The 22,071-nt window shown below is 26.2% G+C and overlaps 5 protein-coding genes across 5 annotated transcripts; 2 read left to right on the top strand and 3 right to left on the bottom strand.

The window, feature by feature from the left end:
* Positions 1-5,539: 5,539 nt before the first annotated feature.
* LOC135926564 (cytochrome c oxidase subunit 4 isoform 1, mitochondrial-like) lies at positions 5,540-7,137 on the bottom strand. Its single transcript, XM_065462485.1, has 4 exons — positions 6,972-7,137; positions 6,813-6,932; positions 5,865-5,996; positions 5,540-5,809 (listed from the first exon to the last, which is right to left on the bottom strand). Exons 1-4 carry the CDS (start codon positions 7,111-7,113, stop codon positions 5,673-5,675), a joined length of 531 nt encoding a protein of 176 aa, XP_065318557.1. The 5' UTR covers positions 7,114-7,137; the 3' UTR covers positions 5,540-5,672.
* A 1,403-nt stretch (positions 7,138-8,540) lies between these two features.
* LOC135927304 (NFU1 iron-sulfur cluster scaffold homolog, mitochondrial-like) lies at positions 8,541-11,259 on the top strand. Its single transcript, XM_065463271.1, has 7 exons — positions 8,541-8,643; positions 8,690-8,825; positions 8,866-8,932; positions 8,977-9,085; positions 9,130-9,236; positions 10,832-10,966; positions 11,022-11,259. Exons 1-7 carry the CDS (start codon positions 8,589-8,591, stop codon positions 11,079-11,081), a joined length of 669 nt encoding a protein of 222 aa, XP_065319343.1. The 5' UTR covers positions 8,541-8,588; the 3' UTR covers positions 11,082-11,259.
* A 5,957-nt stretch (positions 11,260-17,216) lies between these two features.
* LOC135927305 (histone H2A-like) lies at positions 17,217-18,041 on the bottom strand. The gene has a single exon (XM_065463272.1). The coding sequence runs from the start codon at positions 18,030-18,032 to the stop codon at positions 17,658-17,660; it is 375 nt and encodes a 124-aa protein (XP_065319344.1). The 5' UTR covers positions 18,033-18,041; the 3' UTR covers positions 17,217-17,657.
* Positions 18,042-19,773: 1,732 nt separating this feature from the next.
* LOC135927306 (histone H2B, gonadal-like) lies at positions 19,774-20,220 on the bottom strand. Its single transcript, XM_065463273.1, has one exon. It carries the CDS (start codon positions 20,218-20,220, stop codon positions 19,855-19,857), a length of 366 nt encoding a protein of 121 aa, XP_065319345.1. The 3' UTR covers positions 19,774-19,854.
* A 387-nt stretch (positions 20,221-20,607) lies between these two features.
* Positions 20,608-20,936, top strand: LOC135926579 (histone H4). The gene has a single exon (XM_065462507.1). It carries the CDS (start codon positions 20,608-20,610, stop codon positions 20,917-20,919), a length of 312 nt encoding a protein of 103 aa, XP_065318579.1. The 3' UTR covers positions 20,920-20,936.
* Positions 20,937-22,071: the final 1,135 nt, after the last annotated feature.

The following is a 22,071-nucleotide window of genomic DNA, read 5'->3' as shown; positions in this document are numbered from 1 at the left end:
TCGAATATTGATAATTTTCTTTATAAAATAATAAAATCGTAATGATAATTTTCTTTATTATAAAATAATAAAATCGAATAATAATAATTTTCTTTATAAAAATAATACACCGAATATTAATTATTATTTTTCTACAACACAAAAAAAAATAAAATATTATTTCATATTTTCAACAATATTTTAAAATTAAATCAATTATCCCAATAAAAAAATATAAAAAAATACACAAGGTTATAACACTATCAAATTTGAATTTTGTTTATTTTTCATTTGGATAGGCACTACCAAATATATTTATAATATATATTTGAAAAATCTTGGTTTTTGGAAAGCCTCTATGGCCTAGTAGGCAAGAGCTTCGCTTACTGATCACATTGTTGCGGGTTCGAATTCCGGGAATGATCATCTTTTTTTCTTAATCTAACTTGGTGGTTGGCCGGACTCAACCACGTGATTCCATTATAATATATTAAATAATAAGGGTCTTATTACATTTTAATAAATTCTGGTGGGTATTTAGCAAATTAAATTGGTATTTAGAATATTTCCATACATTCACTTGGTAATAAGCATCATTAACCTATGTAACTCGTGTGCGATCAGTCATAATTGAAAATTTATTAAATATTAATGATCTAAATTTTTTTAAAGTCCAAAAATTATTGACGCTTCTTTTTCCATCTGACTATAGTTTTTTCTTCAGCCGCCTGTAACTTTCGCGAAGTTTAAGCAAATAATTTTATCATTATTCGATGATAGAATGAGATAATATTCCATCGATTAATTTGAAGCGTCCGTTGCTAACGTGATGGGCATCATTGGATCACCAATATCGGTCTGTATGTTTGTATCTTTTAGGCAACCTTTTCAGTTCATCTTGCTCTAATTTCCATTTCCAGTTTTTATCATTATATAATAATTTATGTAGTGGTAAGGCTATTGTTGAAAAATTTTTGCATGTATTGTAATAGTAATTAATTAACACTAAAGAAACTTTGAGTCGGTGCTTTCGTTATTGCATCAAAATGTTTTGTAGTCAACGCTATACTTTCTTTATTAATTATGCTCTAAAAATTCTGCCCCTTCCACGAAAAAATTACTTTTGTCAAAATTTAATATCATTTCGTTGTCTCTTAGACTGTTAATGCCTTATGCAAAATGTTTTACTATTATGTCATCCAAAAACGGTTGTTCCTGGTAGTCCTTGTAGCAGGTAGTGGATTATACCGATTAAGGTGCTGATCACCACGTATCTTTTTAAGTCTTCGTCCAATTCGATTTGATAGTAGGCACTGGATAAATCTAGTTGTAAAATGTGCTCCATCTCCAATGGTTACTAATATTTTGTCAATTTTTGGTAAAGGACATTGTTCAGTTAAAGATTCGTTGTTTACAATTTTTTAGAAATCCCCAAAATTCTAATAGTCACCTTTTAAAGATACTATAATGCTGCTATATGAGAAATAGTTATTTTTTCAATTATTTTTAATTTTACTAATTTATTTAAAATTTCATCAATTTTATTTTTCCAAGAACGATAGAGGACGTGCTTTGAAGAACCATTCTCTTGCATTTTCCTTAAAGTTATTTTTCTTTAAAATTTATCAATATTCCTAATTTTGACGTAAATAACGGAGCGAATTGCACTTTATAATAAATCATACCTTCAATTTCATTAATTATATTTACATTAAGGATTACTTGTTCTAAATTATTTGAATTATGTCTTAAATTATATTTACCAATTATATTCTTTTACAATAAAAAAACAATTTAATTCATATTTTTTATCTAAAATTATTTTTCCTAATACAATATTATTATTATTTGTATATGATTTATTTCTTTGCAAATTTATATATGGGTACATCAAAAGTTTTCTTATTTAGTAATGATATGATAACTCCAGTATCTACCAAAAATATAATAGGTAAAGTTAAATATTTCAACCTATACGAATACTTCGTATGATTATTTCTGCTATAACACTTATACTTACGTACTTTTTAAATTTTCCATTTCGATTCATTGATTGTTTGCTTTTCTTTTTTAAATTTAAATTATTCATAAATTTGACTTGTTTGAATTGATAATATTTTTTTAACTAATTAATTATTACGGTGTATTTTAATTGTCTGGGTAATTGAGGATAGACAAGGTAGTAAATTATTTTATATGCCTTAGTAACATAGTCTTAGGCAGGAGGGGAGGGGGAAATTATACCCTTAGGAATCTCCGTAAACATTAGAGTAACCGGAAGGAAATTACATCCCTTTTTTCCATGGGAAATTTGCAGGTTTTGTAAATATTCTTTATAGCAAATAAAGCCCCAGCCCTCTTCTATAGACAATGTTATTTTTTGAAACAATAATTATATACGATAATAAATTTTCAAAATAATTAGTATAACTCAAATTTTTCAGAAAGAAAAGTTTATTCAATTCTTCAAAAATAGTAATCAGGTCATAAAATTGCAATAAAGGGACACTTAAACCCAATCTACTCGATACTGTATATGCTCTGATCCTGGAGAATTAGGAAATTAGGTTTAAATCCAATCGCTTTTGGACACAAAAATGGAACTAGAAATATGTTTGTAAGCCTAAGCGCTCTATGTAACCTACAGAAAAAAATTTTAAAAAAAAATCGAAAAAATTATAAAACACCCAATCTGTTATATTTTAATATATTATATATTTCAAAGGTTACGTTATATATTTTAAAAGGACGTTATTTGTATATTATAGTATTATAACTTTCCGACATGTAATATTATATTATCTAGGTTAATCAAATTGCATATTATTAGAAGTTAAATTGGTTAATTATATAAATGTATATATACAAGAATTACAAATAAAATTCATTATTGTTTTTAAACATTAATCGATATAATATTTGGCGACGAGGTAAAAAAAAGTCGCGCGGTTTTCAGTCTTCGGTCAAGTTAAATGTTATATAGAATTATAAAAAAAAATTTCTGTTTATAAAAAAAATTAGAAAATAATAATAGATTTGTTTAGAAATTATGGATAAAAGATGAATGAGATAAATGTGCTATTGACGACTATAGACACATAAAATATCCTCCAAATTTTCTATTGACCACTATAGACACAAAAAAAAATATTCTTCAAACTGACGTCACTTTGAAAAAATTATTTATAGCTTATGGAGGAATAAACATTAACTGATATAAAAAAGAATTACTCTTCCCAAAGAAAATATGGGCAGATATATACAAAATTGCAAAACAATTTATAAAGATAAAACAACTGTTCTGGCATCTAGAATTGATTTCGTTAGATTAAGTCGCGGGCCTACAGAATCCGTTTTGAGTTATTTAAAAACTATAAAGATAAATTAATCGCCGGAGAACTATGTTTACGATACCCAGATGCTAAAGACGAAGGCCAACCGTTAAACTTAAACAAAGTTATAGAATTTATGATAACCGTGGATTATAGAATTTATGATAATGATAAAGGGCACTATCAAAATGATTGATACAAGCTATTTAGATTTCTATGGATTATAGAATTAATAATATTGATAAAGGGCACTATCAAAATGATTTTTGCAGCCAATTTAGATTTCCGTGGATTATAGAATTTATAAGGGCACTATCAAAATGATTGATGCAGCCAAATTAGATTTCCGTGGATTATAGAATTTATGATAATGATAAAGGGCACTATCAAAATGATTGATGCAGCCTATTTAGATTTCCATGGATTATAGAATTTATGATAATGATAAAGGGCACTATTAAAATGATTGATGCAGCCTATTTAGATTTCCGTGGATTATAGAATTTATGATAATGATAAAGGGCACTATCAAAATGATTGATACAGCCTATTTGGATTTCCGTGGATTATAGAATTTGACTTATCATGATTGATAGAGCCTATTTGGATTTCCGTGGATCATAGATTGACTTATCGTTACCAACAACTTAAAAATCAATATGATTAACAATAGATATAAATATAATGATAATGGTAAAGTGAATATAATAAAGATAATAGATCCATCAACAACAAGAGTAACGGTAACGTGAATATAATAAAGAAAATATTTCCATCAATAACAAGAGTTACCTGGAGTACTCCAATGGTAGTGGTACGTAAAACTTTAGGTGAACTACGATTATGTGGAGAATAATTCTACCAATGTTTGAAGAATTAAACCGAACTTATAGAGAATATAAAACAAGCTCATTAACAAACCAAAGATTATTACGTTGGGCTTATAAATTATCGGCATATGATTATAATATAATGTACAAGAATGGCGTTAATAAAAAATAACAAGCGAAAATAAAACAGTGATGGTTAGAACAATTAGATAAAGATGTCGATGAACTAGAATCCCACAATCCTGAGTAAGGGAAGATTATAAAGTTAGATGAAAACAGAAAAAAATTAATAGATGAACTTGAACTTTGTAAATAAAAAGATTGGTATCATAACATTGTGGGAAAGAAATGTTATATTTTAATATCGTATATATTTCAAAGGTTACGTTATATATTTTAAAAGGACGTTATTTGTATATTATATTATTATAGCTTTCCGACATGTAATATTATATAATCGAGGTTAATCAAATTGCATATTATTAGAAGTTAAATTAAATAATTATATAAATGTATATACAAAAGAATTACAAATAAAATTCATTATTGTTAATCGATATAATACTACCAATAAATATGGGTAAAAAAAATACAAAATAAACTAAAGTTAAAAAAAAAATCGCCAAATTTTATTTTGTAAAATATTTAAAAATAGGTTCAAAGAATTCAAAAATAAATGAAAACGAGAAAAAAAAAATTAAAGTTAATCAAAAATTTTACTATGTTACCATTTTTTTTAAAATCAAAAATTTTCTGACTTATCTTTTGAAGCTAAATACGATTCTATATTAATATAATTTAATTTAAGCTTCTTTCATAGGGGGTGCGTAGTTTTCGGGGGCACGTATTTTAGTCATGCCCACCAATCTCCACATCTACCCCAATTTTTTTAAATTTTGTAAGTAATTGTAATTGATCACATTTTTTAAAGTAATTATGCCTATCCATAGTTAATATTAGAGATCTGCAAAAGTAAATAAAATTGATAAATTTTAATATTTTAGTACTAAACATGGCTCCAATTATATGTTTGTAGAATCATCAAAAACTTGATTATGTTCTGAGTAAAACTATATTGAGAAAAAATTAATTTCTATATTTAAATACACTTTAGCTTGACCAGGTGGACAATAATTATTATTTTGGTTCAGTCTTTTTGGGACAAATAAAAAAAATGTTCAGGATTGATTTGATAATTTTTGGGCCTGGAGGAAAAAATTAGGCCTGATTGAGATAACTAATAATTATTATTATATAGACTATACCTTATAAAAAGTAATTTTCCAATTTTTAACGACTTTTGTCTTGGTGATTCTGAATATAAAACCAATAATTTTTTTGATTTGGTTTATGATGATCATCAATATTTAAAATTAATATTTATTTAAATCACCACAATATTATAATCGATGAGGTAAAATCAAATGTATATATTAAATATGTAATACTAATAGCATTTCCATAAATATTACAAATTAAAAACAATATTAGCTAACATATAATATATGATTGCATTTTTTTAAAAATTAGATTAATTTTTCCATTTGCGATTTTCAAAATCCCATCTAGAGGAAGGGCCAGTTATAGGGTGCTGGCCTGACTCAATTATTTGTTTCAGCATTCCCTCCTGATATTCTCTTGTATATGTTGAAGGCACATTATCAAATACTATAATTAACAAAATATCAATATTATATAATTCTTGTGATTTAAATAAGATTACCATATCTACTAGTGTAAATAAACATCCAAATAGAAATAGTAAGAATAAATATAGTGGTAGCAGAATAATTTTTCCAGTATGGTATATATGCATTCATTTCACTGTAAGTTTGTCGAAAGCTATTTCTGTATACTTTTTTTCAAAAATATTATATAAATAAATGTAATTCAGTAATATTAATATAAAACTTAAGACACCACCTGATTATTTATGTAGAAATTGTCCGACCCATCCTAATTTTTTTTATGAACATAGAGTGAAAACCTTTCAATTTTTTTTATGAACATAGAGTGAAAACCTTTTGATATAGGTTTAGTTCAAGTTTCTTGAAAAAAATATATAAAGGTTTAGGATTGGTTCAGATTTAAAAACCTTTAGATAAAGGAACATAAAGTAGTAGTAATTATTATTTATATATAATAGCATCTTTCTATCATGTAAAAAGTAAAATCCTATCTAATCTATTCATGATCAATATAAATTGCTAGAAATTTTTTTAAATTATTTATTAATCTTTACAAATATTTTTATGCAAATAAATTTCCATTTCAATTATATAGTGATAATCTTAACTCATACATAAATATACTTTCTTAAATATTAATAATTTTAAAAAAATGTAAATTAAGAAAATCAAATCTGATAAGAAAATTTTATAATACCAGGTTGATAGTCCATATTTTATCTAATCCAAAAAAATTTATTGCAGATACATATTTTAGATTGAAATAAATCAAACACTATATTATATTAGAGCTTATTTTAGAAAAATTATTCATTTTTAATAGAACCAAAATTGAACATAAATTACACAAATATGGATATAAAAAAATCCTTAAATATCAAGAGGAAAATAAAGGTTTGATATAATTTTTGGCCTCTAATAGATTGGTTTAATACTCAGTTGAAATAATATTTTAAATATAATTGTCTTAATAGAAGGCTTACATTCTTTTTTTTCTTCAATACTCAAATTTTTCCAATCTTTCATCTCCTTTTCTCTAAGCTTCAGAACTTCTGGCGTATTTTCTTTAAATCTAATAGCAGGGCAAGGTGTTATGGGTATATCTAATGGAAATATAGATTTAAAAAATAAATGAGCAGTACCAAAATACACTGGTTCTCCATTATTTCCATATCCTACAACATCTCGATTCTTAATTAAGGCATTGCCATACATGCTAGCTTTGGGTACAAAAAAAAATTTTGTATTTAATATTTTGAATATCAAATTTCTATTTTGTAACATGGCTGGCGAAAAAGAAAGGATAAATGCAATCTGGACATATGATTGTAAAAATATTAAGCAAAATGAAGGTTAGTAATTAATTTGTTGTTTGTTTCACTAAGCTAGGCAGTTTAGGCTAACTTTCATTGCAGTGAAACTTAGGATTTTAGTTGTGTGGACTAAAATATAAAAATACCCATAGTGGTAATATTAAAATTCAAGTAATCTAGAGTATTAGTAATCCTAAGAAATAATAAGCTTTTCATTATGTTTCAAAATGACTTTCTTACAATGCTTTTAAAGAACCCCGCTACTTTTTTAAATAGCAATAACTTTAGCACCCTATTTTTCTACTTTCAATTTTATAATTAATACACATAAAATTATTAAAATATATATTATAATTTTATATTTAAATCCAAAATCATAATTATTTTATTCAACTTAATTTTGAAATTTTTATTTAAATATCTGAATCATAAAAATCTGTTTTAAAATAATTTAAAATGTCGTAGAGATTGATATTGGTAATAATTTTGATACAGTTACGTACGACTGTTTAATTGCGGAGATTGGGACAAAAATATTTAAGAATTTCGCAATTATCCGATTTTTTGAAATTATACTATTAAAAAAATAATTTATTTACTAAAAATCAATATATGTTTTTTATATATAATATTTGTCATTTATATATTTTTTAAGCATATAAACAGGTAAAATTAGGAATAAATACAAATTTTAACTAATATAACAACTATACATTTAAATTTGAATAAGTTTCAAAACAAATAAAAAACATATATTTTAAAGATTTGTCTAGTATATTTAAACATATGAATTTCCTAAGTAAATATTAGGAATTTTTAAATACTAGGATTCGATATTCAAATAATAATCAATATAAATATTATATTTCAATAAATTATTTATACATTTATATAGACCTTATACATATAAATCCAATTTTATAATTATATAATTTTATTTATCTCTGATTAAATTTCATATAATATAATATATTAAGATATTCAATTTATTTTCTTTTATCCTTGTTGATTTATTTAAAATATTTAGTGGCTAATTAAGAAAATTAATTTTTAAATAGCAGGCCAGGCTTGAAAATTTAAGTTTATTAAAAGTGTTTAATATTTGATTTGAAATAAATTTACTGTGTACAAAATATGATTATAAAAAAATAAATTTTTTTTGCTCCTATAATATTTTTTGTGATAAGAGTTATCAAAGGTTTTATGGTTAATTATTTTATGTAGAAAGTAGCTTTATCTATTTTCGTAAAGTATCCAATTGCACACCACTTTTTTAAGAAAATAGCGATATCAAGATGTTATCATTTTTGCAAGACGATAGCGAACTGCTTTTAAATTTTTGTTTAACAGCATTGCTTCCTTATGAATAGGGGATGCAATTTTTATAAATGTCTTAAACACCTGTCCTGTATGTCACTAAAATTCTGGTAGGCGAATAAATTCAATATGCTGAATGCAAGTTATAAAATTTTGCGAAAACTAAATCGTTGTACCATATTAAGTCAATATATTTAAATCCATTATTAAAAATAAATTATATTTTACAGAAAATACTTTATTTATCCAAACTCAAGAAACGCCTAACCCCAACAGCTTAAAATTTTTGCCTGGTTGCCAAGTTTTGGCATCTGGTACTTATGAATTTAAATCATTGGATTCTGCAAAAATATCACCTTTAGCAAAGTATATCTAATATTTACATAATTATTTACGAATTTATTAGAAGCTTATTAAAAGTGGAAGGTGTCAAAAGTATATTCTTGGCCACAGATTTTATAACAGTGAATAAGGTAATTATTATTGCAAGATTTACAATTTTTTAAATTTAATTTAGAGTGATGAAAATGAGTGGCAGCTTTTAAAACCAGAGATTTATTCAATAATTATGGATTTTTTTTCTTCTGGTTTATCAGTCATTGAAAACATTAAAGATAATGAACCTCGTATTTAACATTCTATAGATTTTTTTTCATCGTATTCTTTTAAGAAAAAATAGTAGAGGAAGATTCAGAGACAGTTCAAATGATCAAAGAAATTCTTGATTCTCGTATTAGACCAACAGTGCAAGAGGATGGAGGAGATGTCATTTTTATAGTTAATTTTTGCATATTTAATTTTTTTTTTACATGGTTATCATTTTTCACATTGAAGATGATGATATTATTTATCTTTAAAAAGAGATGCAACCTTTTTTAATGAGATGGCTAACAAACAATATCAATATTTGTCAATATTTTTCATTTTGACTGATACTAGTGTCATCCAAAAATGATAACTAAGCATCACAAAATTATTATTTTTTTCAATTTATTTTAATTTTATTGATTAATAAAATGTATCCCCTCTATCAATAAAGCCACATTATTATTTTATAAAATATATGATGGTGTTGTGATTTAAGTTGGTGTTTAAAAATGTCCTGAATAAGATTTTAGCCAAAATAATATTTATGTAAATCTGGATATTTTAATCAAAGGTGAAGATTTATCCTCTATGTGCCAAATCTTGAAGCTTAGATTTTCACTAAAATCTTAATTGGGACATTTTTAAAAATTGATCCAATTAACAACACCATTATAATATCAGGCTGATTTTACCATTTTTATATCTATGATCAGCTGAAAATGTGGTTTCAATACATATCTGATCTTAAATCTGCCCAAATCCCTGCTCTGATCATATTTTCTCTTTAAAATAAAATGATAAATTAAATTTTTTTGGGATTAGATTAAAGCATTAAGGGATTTTTATTCAACTTTATAAAAAATGTTCTTTTACATATTTCATATAAAAATTTTGATCTTAAAAAACTAATTAAAATTTTAAGCCAGATTTGGGTCAATTAAAGTGAAAGAGCTTTCATTTAAATCATTTAGATAAAAAAAAATATTTATATATTTTAGGAGCATAATTATAGAAAACATTACATTTAGAGCTTTGTCTTTAAAAGATTGAAGAGGGGTGCAAATGGGAACTAATTTATTTTAAAAAAACATTATTTAAACACCATGAGAGCTTCTAATAACATTTCGGCTGTATTGAGAGTAGAGACCTACAGAGGTCAAAGCCTGACTTCTAGATTAAAAATTAAACATTTTAACCCAAATTTTAAATTTCAAAACATTTTGTAAAAATTTTTTTATGACTTAAATATAATTATACCTTAATGTCAATAATTTTTTGGCTATAATGTTGAGTTGGCCATTTTTAAAAATTGGCACAAATTGAGCCGTTTAACAAACAATAATCAATATCTTGATGATAGAATAATATAATAAGCGTCATTTCTGTTTCCACTCTCAAAGTGAATATAGAGTTTTTAACCCAAAAACTATCCACTATGTCTCGCGGTTTTCGCCGAAATGGCTTAAACATGAAAGCCGAAACAAATTAACCTCCCCCCTTCCCCAACTAACTATTGAACCGAATTTCGCAACGCTCATTTAAAAACCGTAATATCTAGCTGGTTACTTTTTTTAAAAAAATATCAGTCTAAAAAAAGAACCCAATAAAATTACTTGTACTTTATATAGTGAAAGAAACTTTTTAAAAAATCAAAAGTTCCACCAGGAACATGTTAAATACTTAAGTATAATATTAAATATTTACAAACCAAATTCTTCCAGGAACCCTCCTAACTGACCTTAGCGATTGTAATATTATTAAGTTTAAACCTTATTATTAATTAGGGTTACAGTGACGGTGTTGTGAAATTAAAAATGCAAGGTGCGTGTACTGGTTGTCCTAGCTCTGTCGTAACTTTGAAACACGGTATAGAAAATATGCTAAAATTTTACGTACCCGATATTAAATCAGTGGAACAAGTACATATTTTTTTTATTCAATTTTTAAAGAATGTCCATCATATTTTCTAAATAGATTGAAGATGAAACAGAAACCATCAGTCAAAAAGAATTCGAAAAATTCGAGAAAAAATAATTTAATTTTTTTAAAAAATCTTTTCCGTATTTATTATTAGGCTGAAGATAGATACGAAAATAATTTAGTTCAAAAAGAAATCTTGACGAAACCTTGAAACTTTCCCGAGCAAAAAAAGGGAAAATTTTTCTTATTTTTTTCTTATATTTATACAAATTTTGGTGCGCAAAAATTATAAATTAAAAAAAATGTTATGTAAAATCAAAAGGGTTGTTGTTCAAGAAATTGTAATTTCTTTTCCTAATATATTTCTAAATCCTAAAAATTAATTTTATGTAGGAGAAACTGGGGTTAAGAGGACCGTATCAAAAAATATTTTCAGCGACTTTAAGGACCGCACAAAAAATATTTCCAGCGATTTTAAACGATAGCTAACTTGAGTTTTTTAAGTCAAAATAAATCGGGGTACATAGAATCATATATAGAATAATATAAGAAAAGAAAATATTTTAACAATAATAAAGATTATGGGGAACACTAAAAATCTAAAATTTTATGATTAAAAAATTATGATAATATAGTGTATAATATTTTAAAAATATTTTAATGAACTCCATCCTATAATCCTAGTCCTCAGTCCTGATGAAGGATATAAAATGATTTGAATAGATGATTATGATATATAACTCACGCGAGTAACAGAGGAAGGTTTAAGCTTCCATTTGGTATATTATATTTAGGCGGAATTAGTTGAACTTAAGTCTACATAAGTCATTACATTTTCAATTATAAAAAAACATATTTTATTAATTTAAGTTGACATAAAGAAAATAACTTGAGAGGTGTTCATAATCTATTATAGAATTAAATTTCGATAGATTTAATTAGATATTTAAAATAAATAGGATTGAACTCATAGCCATGGCCCTAATTTAAAAAAAGAAGAAGATAATAAGGGTAAAATCTATAACTCAAAATATTTATTTATCTCTATTTTAACATTATGCATTAAATTTAATTATTTCGCAAAAAAAATTTATTGATATTTATCTAGTTTTTACAAATTATGACATGAAAATGAATAGTAAATATTTTTTAATCAGGCAAAAAAAGGAAGGATATATATTAATAATATTTTGGTCAAGAGCCTTGCCTATATTTTATTGGGTGCTACCGCCACCCCGTGCCCTGCAGAGCTCTACTATATTATATGTATTTTTATGTTGTTATATTTATATACCATAGATACTCTTAGAAATAAGTATTATATTGTTATGTAAATATATTTTTATTTATATTAGTATCGAATATATTTTTTCCGATACAATTTAACCTTAAAAAAAGATGAAGTGTTAACAAAAAAAAATACAAGATATGTTATGAATATTATCTTAGGAGATACTTTACAATAACGAGATTTTATTAAGAAAATTATTTTAATTTTATAAAAAGAAGCTTTCACGCAGATACTTTTAAAAGCGGCACCAAAATTAGTGTGATCTGGACTAATTTTTCAAGCCCGCCTGAAATTTTTTATAAAAAAATTTGTCCAGCCCAATTTTGAATTTTGTTTTATTTGTCCCGAAAAGCCCTACCCATAATAAAAATTATTTGTCCGCCTGGCTCGAATTTATTTAAATATAGAAAAAAAATTTCATTTTTTTATTGTAAAAAAATATTCTACAAATAAAAAATATTAGCGCCTTGATGCAAGAATTTTAAAAAATTTATTCGATAAAATGTAATGATATATTTAAAATTTAAAACCCGGCAGGGTCCATAAAAATATTAGGCCCGATCCAGCCCTAATCGATATTATTAAATACACACAGCCCGAAACCCGGGGCTGGGCAATGATTTGCAGATCTTTATCTAAAAACTTTCAATTAAATTTATAGGGAGGAAGGGGAGAATCCAAGAGTTATGTTTCTCCCTTTGGAAATCTTGGCTACACCTATGTATCCACCATATGAACCGGAAATAAATCGTATTAATTCTATTATATACCTTCTAAAAAATACAGTTTAAATCAAATTGAATAAAACAAGTTGTTACAGGAAAATGATTGCTAAGGTTGAAGAGAAGGAGAGCCGCACATTGTATAATTTAAATTTAAAAAAAATTAAATTAAAAGATTAACAAACCTTCAAATGAGAGTAGAAAATCGAGAGATTTCCAAAAGAGGTAGGCTTAAGTTTTGAAACTTAGCTAATTAAAATAACTATCTTATTGTTTATGAATAATGACAAGTGTTTTGAATTAATCCCTTCACCTCTCATACTATAGTTGACTTACTAGATTGGCGATTCATTAATTAAAAGTATACATACATAAGATCCCACTATAAAGCTATTATGTGGTTTGCATATCCATATGATATGATATCATATTAATATCATTTAATCAACGTGTAAACCATAAAATGGTAGTATACTGATTTCTATTTAAAAGCACTTATAAATGCATTTAAAAAATGAATTGCCAATCTAGTACCAGTATACATTTGTACTGTCATAAAAGGCTAATATGGCCTTTGAAGCATGTGCCGAAGAAAATTATTTAATTATGCGCGAAGTAATTTTTTTACGATTTCTTCAAAGTTGTGTCATACTTAAAAAAACAGGCTGAGATAATATTTTTTGACGAGAACTATTTAGTCGGTTTATATGAGAAGCAGTTTATTGTAGGAGCTAGAGAATAAAAATTACCAGGATGTGTCTCCATATAGCACTTGGAATAGTAATTTTTTTCCCAAGAAAATCGAATATATCCTACTAATAAATTTATAATTAACATGCTTAAATAATTATTTATCAATAATTTCGTGGTAAATTAGTTATGTAAATTGACGTTAAATAAAAATTGGTAATTAAAAAAATATTGGTGGAACATTTTTGGGAAATGGAATGGTCAGGACAGGAGCCTAATAGGAAAAAAGTGACCGATGGAAGATTTCAAAAAATATTAGGACCTTTGAGGCCTTCAAGTATTTTTTATAAAATAATCTTTTTGGATAATTAAAATGACTGCAAATAAAATTCATAATGGAGAAACGTTTGATGAAACAGGAAATATGCGAAGTATGTTGGCTTGCAAGCTCAGATTAAGCAAGTGATCAGTTATTATTCTCAATATATGCGAATTTTACACATGTAATAATCTCGAGGTTGATAATCTCCTCGGTGAAAAGCTAGGTGAATTTTAAAAATAAATTTAATAAAATGATTGAGGTATGGACCAAGGCAAATATGAATAAAGGCAATAGGATCAAAATTTGGGCAAACGAGATGGTGGGCATGCGAGAAAGAATTTTGTGTGTATGTTTAAGGCAGGGACCCGGGATAAGGGCATTCTTGCGTTCCGTTCCAGCGGTCAAAAAAAAATTGTTCCGTTCCATAGAAAAATATCTAAATATATTTTTTAAATTTACACATTCTAATTATTCTTTATTTAATCATTAAATGAACAATAATATATTTTCTAAAAGATTATCATTTATATTGGTTTTGTGGTATTAATATAAATTTAAGTGTCGAAAAACAACGTTCAATACTTATCTGGCTACTTGGAGTTGCTAATACACTTTGGGCCAATTCATATAGGATAGAATTTTTTATTTTATTGGATTCCCAGTATTCTAGCAAATTTTTTATTTGCTCGAAAATTTTTATAGTTGATAGAATAGCATCCTTTTTGCAAGTTTTGCTCATTAGAAACATTTCTAATTCATCATATTCTTGTCCTTTTTCAGAAGATTTATCTGAAAATCACTTAGTATATTTAAATCTTCAACCTTAGTATTAATATGTTCCTATGTCTCCTGATTTATAATATATTATTTTCCTCTTCGTTCAAAATAGATCTAAACCTAGGATTTAGATATAAGGCAGAACAAAGTAATTATTTCATTAGCATTTATTCCTTTTTGTTGAGAGCAGAGATCAAGTCTTGTGATAACAGGAAATTAATTTTTTGATTTTACATTTGGTACATTGATCTATAAAGTCATTTGGAAAAATGCTCTCTTTTTGGGACATTAAGATTGTTTCCTTTAACGACTTTAATGAGGTCACCATTTTTTTTACAGTTTTCCAATCTTCATCGAAGAAAAAGATTTCATGGTGTACCATTTATAAGGATTTAAAAAATAAAAAGTAATATATAGACATTTTTGATGGATTAAAAAAAATTTATCTTTTTAATTATAAAAATAAATAAGAAATTTATATATAATTTCAGGACCGTTCGGTAAGGTTCCGGAATATACGTTGCGTTGCGTTCCCTTTCCATAAATTTATTCAAAGTTCCATTCTTGAAACGTTCCGTTATGTCCCTTGTTTAAAGTCAAAAATAGGCTAATATCAACCATTATATGTGCTTTATTTAAATATAATAGCATTAGCAACAATTCTTTTGAATCGAAAGCGGTTTCAGAATTTGACACTTTATTTATTGAATAAACATGGCAATCAAAAACCTTATTAACGGCTCATATCTCTTTATTTTTTTGAAATAATTGGACTGGACCTCTATCAAAGAAATTACATTTTTGGATGAATTAGATTAAAATAGACAGATTAATAAACATCGACTAAACTCTAAATATTGCATATAATTATATTTATAGTTATTTCAAAAAAATGTTTCCCGCCAAATATATAAACGTATTTTTTAAAAATAATAATATTTATCACCAAAAATAATTATACTATAAGACTAACAACTATTTAATATTATGCATACTTAGACCAGGGTCATTACTAGCCTCTACAATCTCAGGGGGCTCAAAAATATTTTATTTAAAATTAATTTCAAAATTACCATTTTTTAAGCAAATTATCCAAATTTTTTTTTATGCTTTCAACCATAATTAATTTACTACGCCATCTGGTTGGGACATTTAATTTTAATATTTTCATATGTGTGCAATGATCGTTATCATCATCATTGGAAATGCCAATTTTAAACTGGTACCAGGGTGTAGATCAATGCTATCAATATCTAGCATATTAATGTAAATTCAATTTTACTTAGGCTGTGCCCCGAACTCAAATTTAATCTCTGCAGTTTTATATTTAAGAGCAGTAATAATTTCTCATATTCTTTTGGTAAGTTTTTCAACAAAAGGTATTTATTACTATCCAATCTAACAAGATTATGCAAGCCATAACCTAAGCATAAATGGTATTAATATTCACCTAATAAAACTCCTTTTCTAACATTGGATGTTAACTTTTGGAATTTTTGATTTTTTATTGATTGAATTCTAAAATGATGTCAAAATAATTATGATGTTAAAATAAAAATTTATCAAAATCATGTTTGACATAAAAAATTTAATATTTTTATTTGCTAGGCCCAAATTTTTAAAAATTTATATAATGTAAGAATTTCCTATACGTGTGTCAATATTAGATGTTTTTTCGCAAATTTTATTTGAAATTTTGGATTTTCACTTATTTTTTTATAAGTTTTAAATTAATTATTGTTGTAAACGTTATCAAAAAAGAAACGCATTACTAGTTGCGTCTGAAAAAGGGAACGCTCTACCGTCACTTGATTCCTTGTGAAAAAGGGAACGCGTGTGGCTATTCAAAAAAGTAACGGCTTACTCGTTACTTAAAAAATTAAATATTATATACAAAAAATCTTTTTTCTCTATAAATATAATATAAATAAAATAATTTGCCTAATAAATTAAGTACTTAAAAAAAACCAATAAACTTGGTATTAATTGATAAATAATGTTGAAAATATTTAATTTGAAAAGAAATCACCAATTTAAAAAATGTCACCAAGGAAAATTAAAATTTCAAATTTAGGTTAATAATTAATTTTTTAAAACCGTTTTAAACCGGTTCAAAATATTTATAAAAGTTCGCTCTTTTTATATTTTCTTTATAACGGTTCATTCCGGTTTGGTTATAAACCCTGATTATAAATAGTTATTGTGGGAGTGAAATTTCCCAAATGCATTTTTTTCTTCCTTCTCTAAAATCGAAAGAGCCAAAAGGTTTCATAATCAATAAAATAATATAGCCATGTTTTTTCATATTTTTTAAGAAAAATTTATAGTAACGTTACTAAAAAATACAGAAACGCGTTACTTCTGAGGCGTTCCTTCCCTTCAAAAAAGGTAACGCCGCTCTTCAGAACTAATTATAGCTTTTACTAATTTTTCTTGATATATTTTTGGATAGGAAGGAATTTTTTTATTAGATTAAAATGATATTTACAAGAACAGAAAAATTCAGGATGAGTGGGATTGATTACTCGCCAGAATGTATAGTATTTTTAATATTATTTGCTTAAAAATGCATTTACATGTAAATGTCTGTAATGTGCTAGTTTTTAACATGAAAATATTTCCATTTCGTTACTAAAAATCTCCATTACGCCTGGCAGCATGTCACAAGTTTCATACATTTAGTGGCGAGGGCTACATTTTTAAACTAATATTTTTCCCAGATTTATCAATGATATTTTGCAACCCGGTCAATCAAGAATACTCAAAAAATCTTTATTAAATTTTATTTGACATTATTCGTTATATTAATTATTACACTAAAGCAGTTTAGCATCCATAAATTTTTGGTGGCCCTAAAAAGGGCCGTTGGGTATTTAATCATTTAAGATTTAAGCGGAAGTTTCAGACTTTTTCGGCAATAAGATACTTTGAATATTGGGCAATACTCCTCCTTGAGCTATCGTTACCCCGCATAGCAATTTGTTTAATTCTTCGTCATTTCTAATAGCTAATTGCAAGTGTCTAGGTATGATCCTCGTCTTTTTGTTGTCTCTTGCTGCATTTCCTGCCAGTTCCAAAACTTCGGCAGCTAAATATTCCATCACAGCAGCGAGATATACGGGAGCTCCAGCACCTACTCTTTTAGCATAGTGTCCTTTTCTCAGTAACCTGTGAATTCTTCCAACGGGAAATTGAAGTCCAGCTCGGCTTGATCTAGTCTTTGCTTTGCTCTTTATTTTTCCACCTTTTCCTCGGCCAGTCATTTTATATTATTTTAATTTTAAAAGTTACAAAAAAATTTTTAATAATAAAAAATAACAATTTCCTTGTATTTATAAAAATAATATGTGTCTTTTTAATAGCCAATCAGAAATTTTAAATAAAAACGCACTTAAAGTTTATTAACTCACTTTATAAAAAAAAAATATTATTTTTAAAAAAAGCGCAAAAATAAAAATATATGTGTATATTTTTACATTTTGTGTTTCTGTGTTTGTTTTTAATTTTAAAAGGCGCAAAAATGATTATTTTTTAAAAAAGCACAAAAATTAAATAATATGTGTATATTTTAAAATTTGTGTTTTTGTTTTAATTTTTAAAGGTGGAAAAATGTATGATGTCTATAATTACAAATTTTATGTTTGATTTTGAATCGCAAAAATGCAATTTTTTTATTTTCTTTCTCTCTACCCGGACCGAAGACTGGAATTAAAATAAAAACCACACCAAACACCAATATTGAAGGATCGGATAAATATTTTAGTCATGCAGAACCTCCATTTAAGTAAAATAATTAGCAACTATTTTGTATTGACCTTGGTTTCTTGTTTATATTTTATATACTGCATAAAATCGGTCCGGAGTGAAATATCGGCTGTACAGATATTTTTTTTAAGAATGAATTATTTATAAAAAATACAATTTTTATTTAAAAAAAATGAATTTTAAATAAAATTGACAAATATATTATATCATATTTATGTCGTAGTAGGGGAGTTTGATCAATTCAGGATAAAAAAAATATATCCCCTTCATTGAATTATCATTTTTATTGTGAGTTTTTCTAACCATTTGAACTTCTAATTGTCTGATGTGATATAAATCACGGGCTTACTTTTTTATAATATAACTAACGTTTCTCAATTTTTTTAAACGACAATCCAAAAATGTATTTTAAATGTTAAAAATGAGTAATTTTTTAAAATTATTAGTTTCTTTAGCAAAATGCTTTCTTTGAACAGGTCAAATTTTTGTTGAAACGAATCTTATAACTTACTCATTGAAATCAGGAAGAAAAAAAAGCTAAAAAATTATTTTTTATGATTTTCAGAATTATGCCATTATGAAACTATATTTAAATTATCACTTCAAATATTGAAAATGATAACTATCAAATATTTTTTACCAATTTTCTAATTATTGAATTTTTTTTGAACATTGGGGTATTTTGTAGCCTAAGCTGTGAGCGATAAATTTTCAAAAATATTTATATAATTTTAAGCGTTTGCAATAAGTTCTTGTTTAAAATGAGGTGTGATTTCTAACTTTGTCCTCCCATATCCCAAAATTATATTAAATATCAATATATGAAACAAATTTACTTCTAATTTAGTATTTATTTTGGCACAAAATAAAAAAAAAAGGGCAAACCAATTTGCGTTTTTAAAATTATTTTTGTTTGTCGTGTAAAATATCAAGTATGATTAGACCATTTAAAGTGAATTTGCTTTTACTACTCATGTCCGCATTTAAAAATTATTTCGCTTCTAGTTAGAAGACGACATCGATTCAACAGTTCATTGATTTAACCTTAACTAAAATAGTTCTTTTTCTTATATGGATCCACGCTGGAAAGTATAAATCAAGAAGGCAGTATATTTCAGAGGGGAGATAAAACACACAAGATTATGTGGAATTGTGATTCGTAGAAGAAAAGCTCATCTTAATTCGTATAAAAAAATATTTTTTTCGTTTAAAAAATTAATCATAACCATTATATGAAAATTTGAATCATAAAACTATTTGCTTCAATAAAATATGTAGCCCTAAAAAGGGCTGTTGGGTATTAGTAGTCACAAAATAGATCTATTTTGAACTAGTATATTTCGTCACAGCTTTAGTTCCTTCGCTTACGGCATGTTTGGCCAGCTCACCAGGTAATAATAGTCTCACAGCGGTCTGGATTTCTCGACTTGAAATAGTTGAACGTTTGTTGTAATGCGTCAAACGAGAAGATTCTGCTGCAATCCTTTCAAATAAATCGTTCACGAAAGAATTCATTATCGACATGGCTTTGCTAGATATCCCAGTGTCGGGGTGCACTTGCTTCAACACCTTGTAAATGTAGATACCATATGATTCTTTTCTCGATCTCTTCCTTTTCTTATCACCTTTAGCTACCTTGGGCTTGTGTGTTTTTTTAACGGCTTTTCCTGCTGGTTTTGGTGGCATTATTATGTATATTTAATTTATTATAAAAAGGAATAAAATATAAGTGATAAAATTGATATATTTTTCTATTTATATAAATTTAAAAAATATATGCGTATATATTAAACAGCCAATAAGAAGAATCTTTCAATATTAAAATAAGAAAACTATTTCCCTCCTTTTTTTGCTTTGTTTATTTTAAAATGTAATAAAATAAATATAGTGTATTATAAAAACATCCAATAATATTTTGTAAAAATTTCCTTTTTGCGCTTTTTTTTATATATATTCATTTATGTCCAATAGTATTTGTCAAATTAATAAATTATAATATAAATAGTTTGAATTTTTTTATTTATTTATCATTCTTTGCTTTTTCGAAATTTTTCAAAATAAAAATATAATATAATGACTGGTAGAGGCAAAGGTGGAAAAGGTTTGGGGAAAGGAGGAGCTAAACGTCATAGAAAAGTTCTTAGAGATAATATCCAGGGAATAACTAAACCAGCTATCCGAAGATTGGCTAGACGTGGTGGTGTCAAGCGAATTTCTGGGCTCATTTACGAAGAAACTCGCGGTGTATTGAAAGTTTTCCTAGAAAATGTTATTAGAGACGCTGTTACTTATACTGAACACGCAAAGAGGAAGACTGTTACTGCCATGGACGTTGTTTATGCCTTGAAAAGACAAGGACGAACTCTTTATGGTTTTGGCGGATAAAAGAATCTTGCTACAAAGCAAATAATACCCAACAGCCCTTTTTAGGGCTACCAATTTTAAAGGAAGTTAAAAGTTGCTTATGTATAAATTTTGTAAATTAATAGATTACAACGGTTTTGCTTGATTATTATATGGTTCGCTCGTCTAGCCACCATTTATCTAAAAGTGGAGATAGTTAACATATATTTGGCCATGTCTCTCCATAAGGTATTTTTAGTTTACGACAGGTCTTATTCTCGAGAATTTAAAAAATAAACACTATCCTTTAATTAGAGTTTTTTAAAATAGATTTTGGACATTATTATGGTTTTCAGCCCAATGTTTAAATTTTTTAGCACATCTGTAGAAGGGGGACTTGACCTCTAAATACCATATGTATAGTTAATTCTAAACCAATGTTTTGAGTATTTTAACGATTATAAAGAATTTTTTTAACTCTTGAATTACTACACATTCGTAAATATTATGAAGTCTGTATGATTTGGAGTTTCAATGATTTTATCTTTCAAAACTTTTATATAAGGAGTAATACTACACAACTCATATAAAATTTTTTTTATTATAAAAGGAAATTTTTATATTATTATCATAGCAGGACTAAAACATAATGAAAATCCTTAACAAATTACACAGTATATGTTCTTGCAAGTAAAAATTTTCTTTTGCATGAAAACATTTTAGATTTTTAATATTAAAAACTGACACAAATAATAAGAGAACTAATGTTGCGGCTGATAAACTACTTTTCATATGCTTGCAAATAACACTTGATAAAGATGATGGCTAATTTGTTTCCTTACACGAACGAAATTAAAAGAATGTGTAACCACAGAAGTTGCCTCAGAATTCCATTTCTTAGATATTATCGACCATACATTTAACAATTCATCACGAAAATCTGGAACAATACGACATTATTTTCGCCTTATAATTTAGAGACAAAAGATGTCTTCGATTTATGAATAATAAGAGCATTGGATCTTCCCAAACTTTTAATATTAACTAAAATGTCTTAGGTATTCCAGCTACGAGCACACCTTGCGACCGTGTATTTTCCATGCTGAGATCACTCTGAACTCTAAAAATGTCCTATAAATCTAAATAAAATAATATTTATACATGAAAAACATCCGAGCTCCAAATAAACTCCTC

Source organism: Gordionus sp. m RMFG-2023, chromosome 3 (genome assembly GCF_954871325.1).
Source record: "Gordionus sp. m RMFG-2023 chromosome 3, tfGorSpeb1-WG-v2, whole genome shotgun sequence".
In the NCBI taxonomy this organism is placed as follows: Eukaryota; Metazoa; Nematomorpha; class Gordioida; order Chordodea; family Parachordodidae; genus Gordionus; species Gordionus sp. m RMFG-2023.
Note: the sequence above shows the minus strand (reverse complement) of the source record. Positions and strands in the feature narration are given on the sequence as shown.

Coding starts and splice junctions, on each gene's coding strand:
- LOC135927304 (XM_065463271.1), top strand. CDS start 8,589: ATGCTGAATGCAAGTTATAAAATTTTGCGAAAACTAAATCGTTGTACC. Junction 9,237..10,831: donor GAGGAGATGTCATTTTTATA/GTTAATTTTTGC, acceptor ATTATTAATTAG/GGTTACAGTGACGGTGTTGT. Junction 10,967..11,021: donor ATATTAAATCAGTGGAACAA/GTACATATTTTT, acceptor TTTTCTAAATAG/ATTGAAGATGAAACAGAAAC.
- LOC135926579 (XM_065462507.1), top strand. CDS start 20,608: ATGACTGGTAGAGGCAAAGGTGGAAAAGGTTTGGGGAAAGGAGGAGCT.
- LOC135927305 (XM_065463272.1), bottom strand. CDS start 18,032: ATGACTGGCCGAGGAAAAGGTGGAAAAATAAAGAGCAAAGCAAAGACT.
- LOC135926564 (XM_065462485.1), bottom strand. CDS start 7,113: ATGTTACAAAATAGAAATTTGATATTCAAAATATTAAATACAAAATTT. Junction 6,933..6,971: donor TGGAGAACCAGTGTATTTTG/GTACTGCTCATT, acceptor TATTTCCATTAG/ATATACCCATAACACCTTGC. Junction 5,810..5,864: donor TATTTACACTAGTAGATATG/GTAATCTTATTT, acceptor TGTTAATTATAG/TATTTGATAATGTGCCTTCA.
- LOC135927306 (XM_065463273.1), bottom strand. CDS start 20,220: ATGCCACCAAAACCAGCAGGAAAAGCCGTTAAAAAAACACACAAGCCC.